This window comes from Vipera berus (genome assembly GCF_964194415.1).
Source record: "Vipera berus genome assembly, chromosome: 5".
Taxonomy (NCBI): domain Eukaryota; kingdom Metazoa; phylum Chordata; class Lepidosauria; order Squamata; family Viperidae; genus Vipera; species Vipera berus.
The window spans coordinates 71206926-71228587 of NC_138207.1; the positions used below are offsets into that span (position 1 = coordinate 71206926).

Below are 21662 nucleotides of genomic sequence, written 5' to 3' on the forward strand. Positions count from 1 at the left end.
TTTGTCGGACGGCGCCGGGAGGGCAACGAGGCAGGCGCGGCGAGCAAAACCGTCGGGAAGAGACGGGACCCCAAATAGCTACAGAAGAACGTGGGGACGGGCGCCCCCGGGCAGAGGAGGAGGAGGAGGAGGAGGTGGCGGCGGGTCCCGGAGAGCGTCCGGGCGTTGGAAGTTCGAGTCCTCTCGGGTCGCCACTTGTCCGGGCGGGGCAAAAGAAACCCTTCGGTTGCAGCCGCAATGGATGATTTTGCGGAGGAAGAGTCCTGTGACTTCCATCTCCTGCCGGCGCTCTCGGAGGACGAGGTGAGCCTCTCCGGCGGCGGGGCAACAGCCCTTCCTGGTAACCCAGGGGGTCTTCAAACTTGGCCCTTTTATGACTTGTGGACTTCAACTCCCAGAATTCCTCAGCCAGCTCAGGGGTCTTCAAACTTGGCCCTTTTATGACTTGTGGACTTCAACTCCCAGAATTCCTCAGCCAGCTCAGGGGTCTTCAAACTTGGCCCTTTTATGACTTGTGGACTTCAACTCCCAGAATTCCTCAGTCAGCATGCCTGGCTGAGGAATTCTGGGAGTTGAAGTCCACAATTCATAAAAGGGCCAAGTTTGGAGACCCCTGTCAGGTAACTGATTCCGGGGCTGGGGGTGCCGCCGCCTCGAGGGGACGGGCGGAGGGAACCGTACAGGTGGCCTCGATTTCCTTCCCTGGGCAGCGGCGTCGCCTGTCCTGTCCCACCAAGTATATTTGAAGCGCATCCTAGGAACAACGTCTTTGCAAGGAGCCGCCGAGAGGGACGGGGCGTATAAACCCGCCAAGGAGTCTCTTCGAACAACACCCCTCCCGGATGTAACTTGGAAACGAGCGCTTAAAAGTGATCGCTTTTGTAACCTAAATCAAGGGTTTCTCATCCTTGGCAACTTTCAGATGTGTGGACTTCAACTCCCAGAATTCTTTCCGGCTGGGGAATTCTGGGAGTAGAAGTCCACACTGGCCGAAGTCCGTAAAAGATAGCTACAGGTAGGCCTTGACTTATGACCACAGCTGAGCCCCAAATTTATGTTGCTAAATGAGAGATTTGTTAAGTGAGTTTTGCCCCATTTTATGACCTTTTTCGCCATGGTTGCTAAATGAACGGTGGCAGTTAAGTTAGGAATGTGGTTGTTAAGTGAATCTGGTTTATCCGGCGACTTTGCTACTTGGGAGATCACAAAAGGTGATCGCATGATCCTGGGACATTGCAACTGTCATAAATGTGAGACAGTTGCCAATAGTCTGAATTTTGATCACGTGACCATGGTGATGCTGCAGTGGTTGTGTGAAAAATGGTCATAAGTCACTTTTTTCAGTGCCGTTGTATCTTTGAATGGTCACTAAATGAATGGTTGTAAGTTGAGGACTTACCTGTACTTGCATGAACCTGTCTCCTGTAGGACGGGTAGTTAAAAAGAGACTAAACCTGCAGCCCGAATATGCATGATTCAGCTGTATTGCCTTTCTCATGCAATATCAGTAAAATATTTTAAGAAGTGGGGGGGTGGGGGGAGAACTGCTTTCAAACAAGGCTTTTTATTGTTCCGCCTTACTTTGGAATGTCCTCTCTGATCAATTATTAGTTGCCAAAGTCAGCTGGTTTGAATTCTGTGCTGTGCTGAATTCACTAGTACAGATAGTCCTCAACTTATGATCACAATTGAGCCCAGCATTTGTGTGGCTAAGCGAGAAATGTGTTAAATGAGTTTTGCCCCACTTTACGACTTTTCTTGCTACAGAATCACTGCAGTGGTTAAGTTAGTAACACGGTGCTTAAGTGAATCTTAAGTGCTTAAGTGAATGGCTTCCCCATTTGTTTGGGTTGTCAGACGGTTGCAAAAGGGGATCACATGACCCCGGCACAATGCAACCATCAAGCATCTGAATGTAAATCATGTGACTGGGGATGCTGTAATGATCATAAGTGTGAAAAATGGTCATAAGTCACTTTTTTGGCGCCGTTGTAACTTTGAACAGACACTGAACGGTTGTAAGTCAAGGACTACCTGTATCTGGTTGAAGTAAGTATTTATTTTCGTGGGTGTTTGTATGTAGATCTTTGGTCATTCGGGTTTTCCCCCACGTAGAATTGGAGGTATCAGGGCAACGTTTCGACGAAATCTCATCCGTCATCCTCAGGCTGGTGACTTCAGCTTCATTCTTCTGGGAGAAGTGTGTGATAGTGGCTGTTTTTTCTTCTTTTTTAATATATATATATTTCCAATTCATCCTAATATTAAGGGATGTTCTGCTAAAGAATGTTCCTGAGAAACTGAGTTTACAATAACTTGAGTACCATGGCAATATTTCTCTTAATGAAAGTCTCTTTCAAAGCATCATTAAATTCTTAACTGAGTGTGACGTCGTTGAAATAACAATATACAGGCAGTCCTCAACCAATCACCATAAAGGAGCCTGCCCATTATGGTTGCAAATTGTGACAGCTGTTAAGTGACACACCCATGTGAACATCACTTTAGAGGCCTGTTCTTCCTGAGGCAGTCATGGGACAGAGCACGGGGTGCCTCAGGGGCCTCCCCCATCCCTTGAGGCACTTTGTGCTCTGCTTCCCTCCCCTTGGGCCTGCTTTCCACCCCACTGGGACCCACAGCCTTGTCATCTTGTGTTATCAATTGGCCACTTACCTTTCAAAGATCTCTGGAGCTTGGGTTAGGGAAGTTCACTATTGGGTGGCATTTTTCCAGAAGTGGCTGCCATTTTCTGGACAGCTGCATTGGATTGGGGGACGTGAGGTGAGGAGGAAGGTGTGGGGCACAGTGGAGTGTGGGAAGCAGGCCCAAGATATGCAAGGACCGGTTGGAGGAGACGGGGAATGGATGGGGGTTCCTGCTGCAGCATCCCTGCAGTCTGTCTTAAGGACAGATGAACATTGTGGCTGTAACTTTGGAATCGGGTCTGTAAGTAGCTTTTAGGGTGGGGCGTCTGACGTACCTTCAGACAGTCACTAGTTGTATGTTGAGAACTACCAGTAGTAGCTCCAGGTTTGCAGACAAATGCTTATGAGAATGGGAACATGTAGTAGCTATTTTGAGATTTTCGTGTCCTGCTTTCCCTGTAGAAATCTGGTTGGCCACTTTGAAAAAGGAAGATTGAACTAGGTTTAGTCCAAATGTAATTCTTTGGACGGTGTTATATTACTTTTCCAAAGTGTCGCATTTTAACTTTATATTGCACCTGAAAAAGTACTTGGGGATATACATGTTGTTTCCCACTTATTCCACTATTCATTTATTTATGGCCCAATGCCATAATGAATATATGCTATTTATTTTTATTTATCCCTAGTATTTCTATGCTGCTCTGCTTCAAAACAGAGAATAATTACAGGTATCAAAGTAGTTGCAAGTAATATAAATTATAATAGCACTAACCAGCTGAAGTAGATCATTAAGGGAAATCTGACATCCTCCAAGTGTTATTTCAGAGTCAGGTTTTCACCACTTTTCAGAAACTTGGTCAAAGAGGGATTTTTATATATATATATATATGTACTTAAGCTGTTCCACAGGAGGAATGCCGCCAAAGCTTCAAATAAATAAAAGCAAAACAAGAAGAAAATGAAAACAACATTTAAAAATCAAAACCAAGCACATATCAAATAGAACTGCTAACCTAACCAATGTAGAAAATTAAATCCATATATTCTGTACAGCAGTTGCTATTGAACAGATTTTAGTAACCTTCCCAATAATTTCTGCAAAAAATATGTCAGGAGGGTGAAGTGGGGGAAGCATTTTCTTCATCTAGCTCAGGGGTGTCAAACTCAATTTCATTGAGGGCCACATCAGCATTGTGGTTGCCCTCGGGGGTGGGGGGTGGGGGGGTGGGTATGGCCAGGGTGGGCATGGCCTACTGGGTGGGCGCAGCTGGAGTGTGTATGGCCTACTGCAGGGGTGTCAAACTCAATTTCATTGAGGGCCGCATCAGCATTGCGGTTGCCCTCAAGGGGCCGGGTGGTATGGCCAGGGTGGGCGTAGCCTACTGGGTGGGCGTGGCTAGAGTGCGTATGGCCTACTGGGTGGGCGTGGCCAGCTCTACATCGTTCGCATCAAGGGTGCCTAGGGGGGCCTGGGCAGGAGTGGGACAGATCTGAGGGTCTCTGGCAGAAGGAGGGTCTCTGGGCCAGGGCCAAGGCAGTGGGGGCCGTTCCCTCACTGTTTCCAGGATGGCTTCGCGGGCCGCATGAAACCACTTCACGGGCCGGATCTGGCCCCCGGGTCTTCTGTTTGACATGTCTGATCTAGCTGGCCCAGATTAGGGAGCAATAATATTTTTATCCTACCTTTATTATTTGTTTATAAATAAATTAAGGTAGTGAACATACCTAATACTCCTTCCTTCTCCTATTTTCTCCACATCAACCTGTGAGGTGGATTGGATTGAGAGAGAATGACATACCCAGCTAGCTTTCATGCCTAAAATGGGACTATAACTCACTGTCTCCTGACTTCTAGCCTGGTGTCTTGACCACTGGACCAAACTGGCTCTTTATTACCTAATAAGGACTTTATTACATCAGAGCCAAGGTTGGTACATAGGACAATTGAATGTGGAAAATTGACTCAATCAGCCTGCCTGAGGAGACCAAGATTGTCTTATAAAGTTGTATTCTTATGCACCTCTTCCAAAGTTACAGATGGCAAGAGTTAACTAACCAAAACATTTTCCTATGTGAAACAAATGAAACAAATAGTTGGCTAGAATAAAAGATCTGTCATATAGGTCACCTTTACACTACTAGCTATAAATTTTCATTCCTCTCTAAATAGCATTTGAAACTCACTGTTTAATTTTGAAGTAACTTTTTCATATCTTGGTCTGAAAGGCCATCGTAGTATGTTGTTGTCATGGTCCATTGAACCATCCCTGATTCCTTCTCTATAGAGAAGTCCCTGTAGATATTTTTGGCAACATTTAGGAAGTAGCTTGCCAGAAGTCCTTTTTCTCAGGGCTGAGAGACTTAATTGACCCAGTTACCCACCTGGTTTTTAAACCAGAGGGCCCCAACTTTTTGGGCCCCAGGGACCAGTTCCGTGCAGAGAGGTTTTTTCCAGACCAGAGAGTGTGTGGCTTTGTGTGCTGCCTGCATCCCATGGATGAGGCTTTACTTGTTTGTGCAGACCGGTTGCTGGCATGCCACGGCCCGGTACCGGTCCATGGCCCGGGGGGTTGGGGACCCCTGTTTTAAACCCAAGGCAGGACTAAAACTCCTGGTTTCCCAACTTCTAATTCAAAACCTTTAATTACTACATCAAATTTAAATTAGAACATATGACTTTTTTTCGTGAGAAGCAAACAAATCAGCAAGAAATTAGTTGCAACAACTGTCACCCACATTGATCTTTAGGATGGATTGGACTGACGTTGGTGGGTCCCTAAACTTTTCAGCTCGTAAACCCCTTCATGAAATTTCAGAAAGTTCATCAACAATCAAATATTTATTAGTTGAAAATAATTTAATAAATACTACTTTAATTGTAATAACAACAACAATTATAATGACTCAAAGCCATCACCAGTTGACCCTCCAACCCTGAGTAATACTGTCTCTCCTCTAGTCATCTTATCTTCAAGAGTAGAGACTGGTGTGAAGCTTTATAAAGACCCCAAAAGATTAATTGATTGCCCATTGATCACTTCTCAATTGCTTATTGATCACTTATCAATTGCTTATTGAACCTCCACCACCCCCAGACATTTGACTGATGATTATGGGTCATCAAGTCATTTTCAACTCCTAGTGATCACATAGACATTTACTAACACAGAGAGACATTTAATAAATAACCTCCTTTTGACTTCCCCAGCCTCTTGGATAGTCTCATCAGCCCCTCAGAGTCATAAGGACCTCCTTGGGGAACCCTGAAATAGAAGGAAGACCATTTAGCATATTGGGTTTGGATGCGGCTTTACCTAATCTTCCTATTTTCAAGATTACACATTGTTTCAAAAAAATCCATTACAATAATATTAATTTCTTAGTTTTATTTTGTTTATTGAACAATTTTGTACCCCATCTTTCTATTCAATTTGGATGCTCAGTAGAGCTTTTTCCCTTGAATGTATCCAGGAGTAAATTTTTCAGCTAATAAACTGCTGGAAAAGCTAAATAATTGTTCGATGGCAAGCTATACAGTTAAAAATAAATTAGAATTGAACCTTTCCTTTTGAGTGAGAGGGCATCTTTTTCTGAGAACAGAAAAGCAGAGGAATTCTGGGATGATTTTATCCTTCCATTAATGCTTAAAATGCTTTCCCATGAATATGGCCACCCTCATCTGGAGAGAATATTACTTTTTCATTGTGTGTACACAATTTTTACACGTTTGTGCCTTTTCCATATGGTAAGACCATTTATATTTACAACAGTAGAATTGTAACCAGAGGAAAAGCATTTGCCATGGGGCTTAGCTATTCTACTACAGTATTCTTTTAGCAAGAGAGTATATCTTCCATTCTTAAATAGGCTTGCCAGGAAATGTAGTACGGAAGCCAGAATGTTTTACAAGCACACTGTGGATTGAGCTAATTGTTCCATTCATTGGACTAATAAGAATATGATTTCAGGTATTTAGGGACACAGCATGGGTTCTTTATTTGAACATTCCATTGGGACCGTAGTATTATTATTTTTAAGTGTTTGTTTTATTTACAGTTACATGTAATTTTTTAAAAAATGTGTACAGAGCAAATAGAATAAATTAAGAGCACATGGAAGTGAGTAAAATATGTACGTAACTCTAGAGTATAATATTGAAATCCTAATAAGCAATAAGGTATTAACTGTTAAGCAAGGAAAAACCAGGTCTACACATGAACATCCAATTACATTGATTTATTGTTAAACAACCTACACATAGGAATCTTCTCAGCTAATGCTTAGCACCAGCTAGGAGTTAGATAATAGTCAATGGAATTCAAGGAGGGGTTGAACTTAGTCTGCTTGTGACTATGTAGGGATTCTAGGCTGATCCCTCTTTTAACTCTACCCCCAGGTTTTGCCACTCAGTGATTTCAGAAGACAAACATTCTGGTTCTGAAATGAGGGCTGGTCAAGTCTGGCATAAGTTTAAGCCTTAGAAGTTTTCTTCCCCCCCCCCCCCCGTTTTTATTATGTTATAAATCTTAATAGATCTTGTTGTTTCAATACAGTACGGTGGCTCAGTGGGTTAGGACGCTGAGCTTGTCGATCAGAAGGTCGGCAGTTTGGCGGGTCGAATCCCGAGTGCCGCATAACAGAGTGAGCGCCTGTTACTCATCCCAGCTTCTGCCAACCTAGCAGTTCGAAAGCACGTAAAAATGCAAGTAGAAAAATAGGGACCACTACGGTGGGAAGGTAACAGCGTTCCGTGCGCCTTTGGCGTCTAGTCATGCCGGCCACATGACCACGGAGACGTCCTCGGACAAGCGCTGGCTCTTCGGCTTTGAAACGAAGATGAGCACCGGCCCCTAGAGTCGGAAACGACTAGCACACATGTGCGGGGGAACCTTTACCTTTACTTTAATTGAAGATTATTAACATATTTAGATAGCTTAGAGCAGACATGTCAAACTGTCAGCCCACAGGCCAGATGTGTCATGCCGAAACCACGCCCACCCCATTGCCGGCAATGGGGAAAAAGTCCCGATACATCGTGCGACGTCATGTGACGTTGTGAGTTTGACATGCCTGGCTTAGGGTATTGAAAATAAAGAAGATGAAAAAAATTTCTTTCAGTATTAATTACAATTTAAGGTGACAATATGACATACATAAAATTATTTAACTTTTTCATCCAAAGTTGAATAGAACATTGAAAAAACCACCACTGCAAATTGCTTCAAAGAGTTTGTTATATGATAAAGGCTTTGATCTTAAACTAATTACTTAATATTAAAATCTCGTATATGACTTTATATACGTACATACTTTATATACACATACACACAGAGACTCATTAATCAAAAGAAAAATAGATGAATGAAGCAAATTTGACAAAAATTATCTAAGAGTGGAAAGAAAAGAGAGGGAAAAAAGAAGGGTTGGGTTTCTAAATTTCCCCTTTTTTTAGAAATCTGCCAGTTGGCAATGTTTTGTAGGCATTTAGCCCCTTTAGAAGCCAAACTGTAGGTGATTACTTGTATATACTAGATAACTTTCTTAAACATTTCTATAAATGAAGTTCTGTAGTTTCTGGGTAGGTTTTTAATTATTTTGCCATAAAAGTTTAAACATCTTTTTTTCTGAGAACTCTGGTTATTTTTATTTAGTTACCTGTACAAGGTTTTATCTAATTGCTGTTTCTTGGATTCAAGGTGATTTCTAATCATAGCAAAATAATATAAAGTCCAAGAAAAAAAAGACATTAAAATGCAAAGGAAACTCAGCTAATCAAGGTAGCACTATCATCATTATCATCCAACTGCCCAGAGGAATAATGAGGTCTTAAGAGATTTTCTAAAGAATAGATGATTGGGGTAATGTGTACTCAAGAGTTGAGGTGCTGTTGTTGTTGTTGTTAGTTGCGAAGTCGTGTCCGACCCATCGCGACCCTATGGACAACGTTCCTCCAGCCTTTCCTGTCCTCTACCATCTTCTGGAGTCCATTTAAGCTCACGCCTACTGCTTCAGTGACTCCATCCAGCCACCTCATTCTCTGTCGTCCCATTCTTCTCTTGCCCTCAATCTTTCCCAGCATTAGGCTCTTCTCCAGTGAGTCCTTCCTTCTCATTAGGTGGCCAAAGTATGTGAGTTTGAAAAGGATCTGGCCTTCTAAAGAGCAGTCAGGGTTGATCTCCTCTAGGACTGACCGGTTTGATCGCCTTGCAGTCCAAGGGACACGCAGGAGTCTTCTCCAGCACCAGAGTTCAAAGGCCTCAATTCTTTGGCGCTCAGCCTTTCTTATGGTCCAACTTTCACTGCCATACATTGCAACTGGAAAGACCATAGCCTTGACTATACGCACTTTTGTTGGCAGGGTGATGTCTCTGCTTTTCAGTGTGCTGTCTAGATTTGCCATGGCTTTCCTCCCGAGGAGCAAGCGTCTTTTAATTTCTTGACTACAGTCCCCATCTGCAGTGATCTTGGAGCCCAGGAAAATAAAATCTGTCACTACCTCCATTTCTTCCCCATCTATTTGCCAGGAATTGAGAGGGCCGGATGCCATGATCTTGGTTTTCTTAATGTTTAGTTTCAACCCAAGTTTTGCACTCTCCTTCTTCACTCGCAACAAGAGACTCTTCAGTTCCTCTTCACTTTCTGCCATTAGAGTGGTATCATCTGAGGTGCTACAAGATGTGAAAACAGCTTCTGAGAAGGGGCATCATGGGGCATTCTTGTAGAGTGGAGATCATCAGCATCTCTTCTCTAAAGGAATATATGGAATGGGTTGGACTTTGCTGGAGGAATTCTATAAATGGAATCTGTACTGTGTAAAGATTTATAGGTAATAACCATGATTCTGAATTGGACCTAGAATTAAACTACCAATCAGTGCAGCAATGTAACTGTGTTAATATACATCAGGGGTCTTCAAACTTGGCCCTTTTATGACTTGTGGACTTCAACTCCCAGAATTCCTCAGCCAGTGTGCCTGGCTGAGGAATTCTGGGAGTTGAAGTCCACAAGTCATAAAAGGGCCAAGTTTGAAGACCCCTGATATACATGATTTATCTATGTAACATTGATATCAACTTTGCTAAATGTTAACCTTTGATCCAATCAAAAGCTTCAAGTTGTTTTAAAAGGCAGCCCTGTGTAATAATGTGTTGCAAGATGATGAGGCATGTGCCACTGTTGTGAAGGCCTCTTAGACTAAAGAGGCCGGGAACTGGAATATCAGTTGAAGCTGGAGTAACACTCCTCCCTTGCCATGATCTCCTTCTACTGTTCTAGTGGGAATCATGAGTTCAAGAGGACCCTCCCCCTTCAAGTCATGAACCCAATCCTTTTATCGGAGGGTGAGTCTATCCAGAGCCAAAACTGGATACAGGAAAGTCATGGCTCAAGCCTATAGAATTCATGCCACAGGGGGCTCTGTCTATATCCATAGACTCTTCCTGAAAGAACTCAAAAGAATCCTAGATGATCTCACAAGACATTGTCTGAGTTAATCCTATTAGACTTTGCCCAACTGGTGTCCATCTCTGAGTGAACGTGAGCAATTCTATTACGTCACAGTGTTCCTGCAGTGGATCTTCGTCTTCATTCTTCCCCCAAAGGCAGAGTGTCATCTTAGACAGAGCCTCTAAATGAACATCTGAATATGCAGGAAACAGAGAGACGTGCACATGTATCTCTCCTCTTACCACCCTGAAACACTGCCAAATATAGCAGGCAACCATATTCATTCACTTTCTTTTTCTTCATTATTGCTCTCTTCTTCGGCTTCATGTCCTGCAGCTTCTGAATAACTAAAGAGCCTGCTGGATTCTACACAGGGCAGTTAAATGAAGCAATATAAAATCAATAAAATGATATAGGCACTTAAAAATAATTTTTTCTAGGGATTCCTTTAGTTTTCCATGGCAGATTATGTGTTTCTTTCCCCGCTTGCCTGTCCAAAAATAATATTTAACATTGGTAAGAAGATCTAAGAAGGAAAGAGCATGATGTCAATTTCTAGTGTTGATCATGAGATCTTTGTTCTGTGAACTTTCTGCTGTCTGACACTGTGATGCTTGATATCCGGAATCCACTCTTCCAGATAAGATACACTTGGAAGTTTAGAGATGGTTGCAGCTGCAAATTAGAAAATTATTGAAAGAGAGGAAAGAAATCTAAAACAGTAAAGCAGAATTAAGTAAGCAGCTTTAGAGCAGTTGACCATGAAGGCACAACCTGAAGCACAAAAGTACCTTCTAGGTTTTTGTCTTAGAAAATGTTGAACTTTTGGAAATAGGTTGGGTTGGTGGATTATGCATTACTTGGAGCCAGCTTCATCAAGTTTGCTATCCTGAAGTGTGGAGTAATTCTGAATTTTTCTCTTGGCAGGAGAATGTGTCGCTGGCTGATGTTCTCTCGCTGCAAGATAGCTGTCTTACTGAGCAAGCTATCTGGGCTATTTGCCTGGAGTGTGCTCTCTCTCTGAAGAACATTGTCCAGTCTACAATCTTCCAGACACTTTGCATTACCCCTGACACTTTGGCTTTCAACACCAATGGCAATGTGTGCTTCATGGAACAGATCAGTGGTAAGTATGTAGGCTGGTAGGCAATTTGTTGAAAAATAAAAAAAAATCCCACTGAGAGAATGTAGTAAAACATTATATTCTCTCTGTCAGATTTCTACATGGATTTTAATTAGAGTGTGAACCATAATTTCTTAAATGCAACAATGAATGTCAGCTCACGTCAAGCTAAATTAGGTTATAGCTACTAAATGTATGTTCATTTAGGCGTTATAGTATTGAACAAAGAGTACTAGATTAAATTTTATGTGGTTCTAAATTTATTTCTTTGATCTAGACTGTATTTTCCAGAAGATTTTATGCAATAAATGCTACCATGCTTTTGTATGAAAGTTTTTAAACGTAAAATAGAATCTGAGAGCCAAGAGAGGAAATATAGATAGAATATATAATGAACACTAAATATATAATCTAACTGGAGAAAAGCTGATGTTAACTAGCTCTAGTGGTAACATACATTATTTAATGTTTAAAAAGCTCAAGCTAGCAAAAATAACTCCCCCCCACTCCTTTAGTGAACAGATTTTATGTGTGTTTTATTTTATTTATTCATTTAAAACTTTTATATAGCTGCTCCCTCTTAAAACAACTCTGGATGGCTTGCAACTAATAAAGCACTATAAAAATAGTATAAAATAATGCAAACTGTATAAAAACCAACAGCAATAAAACTAAAAACAGAAAAGCCTGGTGCGACACCCACATTCTCCTCCCATCCTGAGGTTGCCAGGTTTTAAGGTCTAGATATTGTGATCTCTGGAAGGGTAAAAGGGTAGAGACCTGTTAAACTCAGGGAAGTGGGTGTTCCATAGCAGAGCTTTTCAACCTTTTCACCCATTGTACCACTTTTAGGATATGGCAACATCCGAGTACCACCAGTCGCCTAGCAAGGTGTCAAAAACATGATGACCAAAAAAAAAAAAAGGAAAAAAGTGATGAAGTACAGGTAGTCCTCGACTTAAATCAGTTCGCTTAGTGACTGTTCGAAGTTACAATGGCACTGAAAAAAGTGCCCCCCCAAGCGACAGCCGTGCAAGACACCTGCCTGCCCGTCGCTCTTCCTCCTGTCCAAGGTTTTCACTGTTGTGAGAATTTCTGTTGAGGATTGGCAGTGGGGGTGGGGTGGGGGCTGTTTGGTTTTTATTCCCCCTGTCTGCTGGGTGGTTGCAGCAGGTTTTGGTCACTTCACATGACCCTGGGACACTGTGACCGTCATAAATATGAATCAGCTGCCAAGCATCTGAATGTAAATCACAAGACCCTGGGGAAGCTGCAACATTCCAGCTGATCGGCGCTTCTTCTGGGCTAAGCAGAAGCACCGGGATCATTGCCAAGCTCCAGCTGGAGCCCTGACAGCCCCGAAGAAGCATTGATCCTGGCGCTTCCACTGAGCCCTGACAGCCCTGCAGCTCCAGCCAACCTCTCGCTCAGACTTGTGCGGTGCTGCCACCGGTTCAGCTCAATCCCCTCCCCCGCTACCACTTTTCTAGGATGGTCGCGTACCACCTGGCAGGTGCCAATGTACCACAGGTGGTATCCGTACTACTGGTTGAAAAGCCCTGTTCCATGGGATGGGGGCTGCACTAAAAAGATATCCTTGAAAGTTCCCACGAGATGGCAATATTTAAAGGAAGGAAGCTGGAGGCTTTTTGTTTTTGTTTTACTTTTTTGTTGTTTTTTTAGTGCATGGCGATATTATATTAGCCAGAAAATGACAGTGCTAATGCAGAGTACTAGTCTGGCTGCCTAACATTGCTAGCCCTATTTGATTCACACTCGGCGGTGTCCCAAGATGCGCCACAGGGGGTGAGCTAGCTCTGTACCAGAAAGAAAGATGAGCGGCTTTTCTGCTGCATCATCTGGAGCCCTCTCCCTCCACCAAAGTCTCCTTACAAATGGGTGTCACAACTGGAAAGGCCCAGCGCCAGCAGGATTGTAACCATCTGCAAGAAGTGCCAGCTTGTCTCCCCACCGAAATGTACCTATTTACTCGGATATAGCATGCTTTCAAACTGCTACCTGGGCATAAGCTGAGGTGAGTGATGGGAGCTCACTCCCCCAGGCAGTGCTGGGACTTGAACTGCTGGACCAAAGACCATCTCTGACGTCATTAAGCCACTGAGCCACTGTGCCTCCCAAGGGACCTGGACTGTGGCCCCTCTCTCCATTCTGGTGGGATGGATAGCTATTCTCTGGGAGAAGCTGTTCTCCAGATAATCTGGTCCCATGCCCTGTAGAGCTTTAAAGGTAATAATCAGGACCTTGAATTGCACCTGTAAGAAAATTGGGAGTTAGTGCAGCTCATGCAACAGAGGCAATATTTGTGCATTTATTACCAATTGGCTAAGATAGCATGGCTATGCGATAGAATGTATTGTGGGAAATTAGAAATAAGCAAAAGTATAGTATACTGATGGAGGACTCATCATATTTGAAGCTATCTAACATTTCAACTTCTTGGTACAACCAGAGACAAAGGAGCGATAATATATACATACATACACACATATATATATACTCCCGACCTGCGCTCCTTCCAACGTGATCTAAAAACTTATTTATTTGAACAAGCCGGCCTGGCCTGATGGGTTACTACCAGGCTTACTGTTTTAATTAATTTATTGTATTCGGGCACAATTGTTTAATTTGTTTTTAACTTTTGTATTTTTGGTATTTATTGCCCTGTACACCGCCCTGAGTCCTTCCGGAGAAGGGCGGTATACAAATTAAATTAAATAAATAAATAAATAAAACATACACATACACATACATACATACATACACACACACACAAACACAAATATATATACTGTATATGTATGTATATGTATATACAGACACACACACACACACACACATACATATACGTGTCTGTGTGTGAGTGTGTGTGTAAATTTTTTGGATTGCTAACAGAATTAAAGGGAAACTGATATGATAATTTCAAACTTATTTGTTCTCATCAGTCAGCCATACCCTTCTGAGATTTGAACCTGGGCCGATTGCACCTTAGGCAATTGTTCTAACCGGCCCAGGTTCGAATCTCAGAAGGGTATGTTAGTAATCCAAAAAATTTAAACAAATATGAGCTGTCACTGCTGTGACTACTGCCTGTGGATGGCCTTGGGTTAGGCTGAAACAGGAAATAAGATTTGTCCCGTGTCTGGGACTAAGCAAGTGTATTCTGAATGCTTAACAAACATTTAACACATATCTTCCTTGCTTCTCAGCTAACAGAGAAAGAGAGAGAGCCTGTGGCCTAGGGGTTAAAACAACTGCTTAAGACACAGTCGGCCCAGGTTCGAATCTCAGAAGGGTATGGCTGACTGATGAGAACAAATAAGTTTGAAATTATCATATTGGTCTCCCTTTATTCTTTGTTAGCAAGCCAAAAAATGTATGTATGTATGTATGTATGTATGTATGTATGTATGTTGTTAGCTGCGAAGTCGTGTCTGACCCATCGCGACCCTATGGACAATGTTCCTCCAGGCCTTCCTGTCCTCTACCATCTTCTGGAGTCCATTTAAGCTCACAACTACTGCTCCAGTGACTCCATCCAGCCACATCATTCTGTGTCGTCCCCTTCTTCTCTTGCCCTCAATCTTTCCCAGCATTAGGCTCTTCTCCAGCGAGTCCTTCCTTCTCATTAGGTGGCCAAAGTATTTGAGTTTTAGCTTCAGGATCTGGCCTTCTAAAGAGCAGTCAGGGTTGATCTCCTCTAGGACTGACCGGTTTGATCGCCTTGCAGTCCAAGGGACTCGCAGGAGTCTTCTCCAGCACCATAGTTCAAAGGCCTCAATTCTTTGGCGCGCAGCCTTTTTTATGGTCCAGCTTTCACTGCCATACATTGCAACTGGGAAGACCATAGCCTTGACTATATGCACTTTTGTTGACAGGGTGATGTCTCTGCTTTTTAGTGTGCTGTCTAGATTTGCCATTGCTTTCCTCCTCAGGAGCAAGCGTCTTTTAATTTCTTGGCTACAGTCCCCATATGCAGTGATCTTGGAGCCCAGGAAAATAAAATCTGTCACTACCTCCATTTCTTCCCCATCTATTTGCCAGGAATTGAGAGGGCCGGATGCCATGATCTTGGTTTTTTTAATGTTAAGTTTCAACCCAGGTTTTGCACTCTTCTTCTTCACCCACAACAAGAGGCTCTTTAGTTCTTCTTCACTTTCTGCCATTAGAATGGTATCATCTGCATATCTTAGGTTGTTGATATTTCTTCCGGCAATCTTAATTCCAACTTTTGATTCCTCTAGCCGTGCCTTTCTCATGATGTGCTCTGCATGTAAGTTAAATAGGCAGGGTGACAGTATACAGCCTTGCTGGACTCCTTTCCCAATTTTGAACCAATCAGTGGTTCCGTGCCCAGTTCTCACTGTTGCTTCTTGGCCCACATAAAGGTTTCTCAAGAGACAAATAAGATGGTCTGGTACGCCCATCTCTTTAAGAACTTGCCACAGTTTGTTATGATCCACACAATCAAAGGCTTCAGCATAGTCAATGAAACAGAAGTAGATGTTTTTCTGGAACTCCCTAGCTTTCTCCATGATCCAACGTATGTTGGCAATTTGATCTCTAGTTCCTCTGCCTCTTCGAAATCCTGCCTGTACTTCTGGTAGTTCTCGGTCCACATACTGCTGGAGTCTAGTTTGTAGGATTTTAAGCATAACTTTACTAGCATGAGAAATGAGTGCAATGGTGCAGTACTTTGAACATTCTTTGGCACTGCCTTTCTTTGGAATTGGAATGTAAACTGATCTTTGTTCTGAACCAGCCCTCTTCCGGCCTTGTAATAAGGCAAACCCCTATTCAAACAGAAGAGACTGGAGAGCGTCCAAGGCTGAAAAGCGTTTGCCAAGATTTAATAGTCAATTAACAGAACAAGAAACAAAAACACAGGAACTTGAATCCTCAAGCGGAAGGGTTGCTTTCAGCAACCAGCCCCTCCCCAAACACTCCTTTTATTGAGAGCTCAGGGCGTGGTCTCCCTGTGCCTCCTCCCGAGGAGTCCCACAGCCTTTCTTTGTTTGTTCCTGCTCGACTGCCTCCTGCGTCGGGCGTCCTTGAACAGGGCCAGCTGTGGGTCATCATCCTCCGCACTATCGGGCTCACGCAGCTGAGAAGAGGTCCCCGGCTGAGGGCTCTGCAAAGCCTCCAAGCCATCATCAGCCGGTTCGTCTTCCACACCCTCCTCCTCCCCCTCATCTGAGTCATCCGATACATCTAAACCGGCTGCCGGACCCACCGGCTGGCCCTGAGTCATAACACTATCCCGCACCGCAGGGCCCTTCCCCCGGGTCTGCCGATCCGGATGCGGTCGGGATGGGAACTGTTCGTGAAAAGCAGTCACCAACGCAGGGGCATGAACGGCGGTCGCGTCTTCCCATGTGAAGTCCTCCGGCCCGTACCCTTTCCACTCGATCAGGTACTGGAAGCGACCTTTCAGCCAGCGAGAATCCCTGATGCTGGCGACCTCGTACTCGGGGGTGCTGCCGCCATCGCGAGGTCCTGATGGGGGAGGTTCCGCTTGGTGAAGTGGACAAGCCGGTTGTTCGGGGACCAACAAGGACCGATGGAAGACGGGGTGCACGCGCAGGGAACGTGGCAGAGTTAAACGATAGGCGACCGGGTTGATGACGGCCTCGACTGGGAACGGTCCAAGGTAACGGTGGTCCAGCTTCCTCGCCAGCCGAGTGGATGGTAGGTTCCTGGTGGACAGCCAGACCTGATCCCCCACCGATAGTGGAGGCGTATCCCTTCTCGACCGATCGGCGAACCTCTTGTAGTCGGCCTTGGCCTTCTCCAGCTCCCGTCGCACCAACCGATGGATCGCCTGTAACTCCGCCATGAATTCGTTCGCTGCCGGCTCCGGTGAGTCCACGGGCGAAAGGGGGAAAAACCGGGGGTGATAACCCACGTTGGCCAAGAACGGTGTCATCTGCGTGGAGGTGTGCTGCGAGTTGTTAAAGGCAAACTCGGCTATGGCCAAATAGTCCACCCAATTGTCCTGCTGCAGGTTAACGTAGCAGCGCAGATACTGCTCTAAGATGCCGATGACCTTCTCGGTACCCCCGTCGGTCTGAGGATGATGCGCGGACGAGAGGCAAACCTTAATGTCCAACGCCCGCATCAACTCCTGCCAGAAGCGGGCTGTAAACTGGGCCCCCCTATCGGAGACGACTCTATCGGGGAGGCCGTGCAGCCGGAACACCTGTTGGATGAACATGCGACTAGTGGCGCGAGCTGACGGTAAGCCGCGACAGGGGATGAAGTGCGCCATCTTGGTCAGCATGTCCACCACCACAAACACTGTCGTGAAGCCGGAGGATGGGGGTAGATCCGTCAGAAAGTCCATGGACACAGCCCCCCAGGGTCTCTTGGGTGTTGGCAAAGGCTGCAGTAAACCAGGCGGGGCCCCTGTCGCTGACTTGGCCTGCCTGCATGGGACGCAGGAGGTGACATAAGACTGGACGTCGTGTCGGACTCGGGGCCACCAGAAGGTACGGGAGACCAGGTTCAGAGTCTTGAACAGGCCAAAATGCCCCGCAGCCGGGTTATCATGACACTGGCTGAGAACGAGTCCCCTGAGTGGCCCTCCTGGAACATAGAGCCGGTCACGATAATACAGGAGTCCATCCGTGACCGACCAAGGCGAATCTGGCCCCACCTCTTCCTTCCGCTGAGCCACCCACGCCTCCTGCTGCTGCGCCTCCCGGATCCGAGCCCGAATATCCACCGGCTCCCGCACCGCAGCAAAAGACTCGACGGGGATCACTGTCCTGGGCGGAAGCTTGTCTTCCACTCGGGTGTACTCGGGCTTCCTGGACAGAGCATCCGCTCTCTGGTTGTGCCCGCTTGGTATGTACCGCACCCGGAAGTCAAACCTCGCAAAGAAGAGGCACCACCGGATCTGGCGTTGGTTCAAATTCCGAGCGGTCTGCAGGCTTTCCAGATTCTTGTGGTCCGTCCGGACCTCGATTTGATGCCGCGCCCCCTCCAGATGATGCCTCCAAGCCTCGAACGCCGCCTTGATGGCCAGCAACTCCTTCTCCCAGATGGTATAGTTGCGCTCCGAGGGATTCAATTTCCGAGAGTGATACGCGCAAGGGAAAAGGGTACCGCTGGGCGTCGCTGCCTGGAGTAACACGGCCCCAATGGCAATGTCGGAGGCGTCCGCCTCCACGACAAACGGCCGTTGCGGGTCAGGATGCTTCAAGATGGGCTCCTTCATGAAGGCGTCCTTCAAAGCTTGGAACGCCTGTTGTTCTGGGGTGTTCCACTGGAACCGAGTCTTCTTCTGCAGGAGCCGGGTAAGGGGGGCTGTCAAGGCAGCAAAGCCAGGGATGAATGTTCGATAGTAGTTGGCAAATCCAAGAAGTCGCTGAACATCCTTCACGCGACGCGGGGGTTGCCAACTCTGCAACGACTCAACCTTACTCGGTTCCATGGCGATGCCCTCAGGAGAAATGCGGTGACCCAGGAAATCGATGGTCACCTGGTAGAACTGGCACTTCTCCAACTTGGCAAACAGCCGATGTTTCCGGAGGCGCTGCAGGACCTGACGGAGATGCTGATGATGCACTTCACGCGACGGGGAGTAAATCAGGATGTCGTCCAGGTAAATCACGACAAACTGGTCCAACAGATCTCGAAAGATGTCGTTCATAAAATGCTGAAACACAGCGGGGGCGTTGGTCAGGCCAAACGGCATCACCGTGTACTCGAAATGTCCATAGCGAGTACCAAACGCCGTCTTCCACTCATCACCCGGCCGAACCCTGACGAGGTTGTAAGCTCCACGCAGGTCCAGTTTCGTGAAGATCTTAGCCTCCCGGAGTCGGTCCAAGAGCTCGGGGATGAGGGGCAGCGGGTAGCGGTTACGCACCGTGATGGCGTTGAGTTTCCGGTAGTCACAGCAAAGCCGTAACTCGCCCGACTTCTTTTTGACGAAGAGCACGGGCGCAGACACTGGCGAGGACGAGGGCTGGATGAAACCACGAGCCAAATTCTTTGTCAGGAAGTCCCGCAATGCAGCCAACTCGGGCTCCGACATGGAGTACAAACGCCCCACTGGGAGAGGCGCATCAGGGACTAGATCAATGGAGCAGTCGTAGGGCCTGTGCGGGGGCAATTGGTCCGCCTCTGACTCGCTGAACACGTCAGCAAAGTCGGACAGTTCGGGAGGCAAGGAAACCCCTGGGGAACCCTCCACCTGGCCGGCACAGATATGGCGGGTGTGGTCCACGCACTGCAAACTTGGGAAGGTGACCAAGTTCTGAGACCAATAGATCTGTGGATCATGCGCCCGGAGCCACGCCAGACCCAAGACCACGGGGAAGTGCAGTTCCGAAGTGATGTAGAACTGGATGGCCTCCACATGAGAACTGATGGCCATACACACGGGTTGCGTGGCGGCCGTAATAGGCCCGGACAGGAGCACTCGACCATCGATGGTCTCCACAAGCATGGGCGGATCCACCGGACACTGGGGAACAGCCCATTTGGCCACGAAGGCCGAGTCCATAAAGTTAGTGGTAGCCCCAGAGTTAATTAAGGCATGGACCGGAATCCCCTCTGGCTTGCCAGGAAGGATCAGACGTGCCTCCAAAATCAAATGCCGTGGAGGTTCACAGGCACCGTCAGAACGGCGTCGCTCGGCGTGGTCGTTGTGGGTCGCCCGATCTATCACACCGTCTAGATCGGGCTCGGGCCGTTTCCCGACAGCAAAGTAGAAGACTTTCTCGGGGCAGGCTTGGTCACTGATGCCCGCTGACGCTTCTTCGGGCAAGAAGCAGCCAAATGTCCAGGGTCCCCACAGTAAAAACACAACCCCCCCGATCGTCGTCTGTCCATTTCCGTCACCGAGAGACGGGACCTGGCGGCACCCAGCTCCATTGGCTCCTCCCTCTGGACTGGGGGCTCACGCACAACAGGAGCGGCAGGGGTCTGTGGGGTGGCACGGCGACTCTTTCGCTGCTGCAGCCGGGCATCGATCCGCAGACAAAGATGGATCAGCCCATTCAGGTCTGAGGGAATGTCCACGCGGGCCAGCTCATCCAACACCTCCTCCGACAAGCCATCCTGGAAGGCATCCACGAGCGCAGCCTCATTCCAGGCGGAATCCTGGCTAAGCAGCTGGAAATCACTGATATAGGCCTGTAGGGGGCGCTGACCCTGCCTCAAAGCTTTCAGGCGTCGGGTGGCGGTCTGCGCCTTAATTGGGTCCTCGTACATGAGGCGCATATGGTCACAAAACCCCCCAAAGTTATCCAACAAAGGGCTAGGCTGTGCCAGCAGAGGCGTGCCCCAACGAGCTGCATCCCCCGACAGAAGGCTCAACACGAATCCCACCTTATCTCGGTCAGTGGGGAAATCAGCTGCTCTCACGCTGATAAAAAGCTGGCATTGTCCCAGGAAGGCAGGAAACAGTTCTGGGTTGCCAGCAAACTTATCCGGCATAGCTATCTGACATTTCCTCCTGGGTGGGGGTGCAGCATGTACCTGCGCTTGCAGTTGAGCCACCTGAGCTGCCAGCAAAGTGAGTTGCTGGGTGAGCTGAGCATTCTCGGCAAGAAGCTGCTCCATCGTAGTAGTAAGGGGTGGGAGGCTGAAAGCAAACTGTTCTGAACCAGCCCTCTTCCGGCCTTGTAATAAGGCAAACCCCTATTCAAACAGAAGAGACTGGAGAGCGTCCAAGGCTGAAAAGCGTTTGCCAAGATTTAATAGTCAATTAACAGAACAAGAAACAAAAACACAGGAACTTGAATCCTCAAGCGGAAGGGTTGCTTTCAGCAACCAGCCCCTCCCCAAACACTCCTTTTATTGAGAGCTCAGGGCGTGGTCTCCCTGTGCCTCCTCCCGAGGAGTCCCACAGCCTTTCTTTGTTTGTTCCTGCTCGACTGCCTCCTGCGTCGGGCGTCCTTGAACAGGGCCAGCTGTGGGTCATCATCCTCCGCACTATCGGGCTCACGCAGCTGAGAAGAGGTCCCCGGCTGAGGGCTCTGCAAAGCCTCCAAGCCATCATCAGCCGGTTCGTCTTCCACACCCTCCTCCTCCCCCTCATCTGAGTCATCCGATACATCTAAACCGGCTGCCGGACCCACCGGCTGGCCCTGAGTCATAACAATCTTTTCCAATCCTGTGGCCACTGTTGAGTTTTCCAAATTTGCTGGCAAATTGAGTGTAGCACTTTTACTGCATCGTCTTTTAAGATTTTGAATAGCTCAGCTGGAATACTGTCACCTCCACTAGCTTTGTTGTTGCTCAGCTTTTCTAAGGCCCACTTCACTTCACATTCTAGGAAGTCTGGCTCGAGGTCAGTGACCACCTCATTGTGATTATCAGCGACATTAAGTTCATTCTTGTATAGTTCTTCTGTGTAATTTTGCCACCTCTTCTTAATCTCTTGTGCCTCTGTTAGGTCCCTGCCATTTTGGTCC

The 21662-nt window shown here is 46.5% G+C and overlaps 1 protein-coding gene across 1 annotated transcript in view; it reads left to right on the plus strand.

The window, feature by feature from the left end:
• Positions 1-237: 237 nt before the first annotated feature.
• Positions 238-21662, plus strand: part of KNDC1 (kinase non-catalytic C-lobe domain containing 1) — a gene marked incomplete at its 5' end in the record, with an annotated part of 84928 nt that continues 63503 nt past the window's right edge. Inside the window, 2 exons of the mRNA XM_081328587.1 lie at positions 238-303; positions 11022-11220. Of these exons, the coding sequence (XP_081184713.1) occupies positions 238-303; positions 11022-11220 (265 nt within the window). The remainder of the gene's footprint in view (positions 304-11021; positions 11221-21662) is intronic.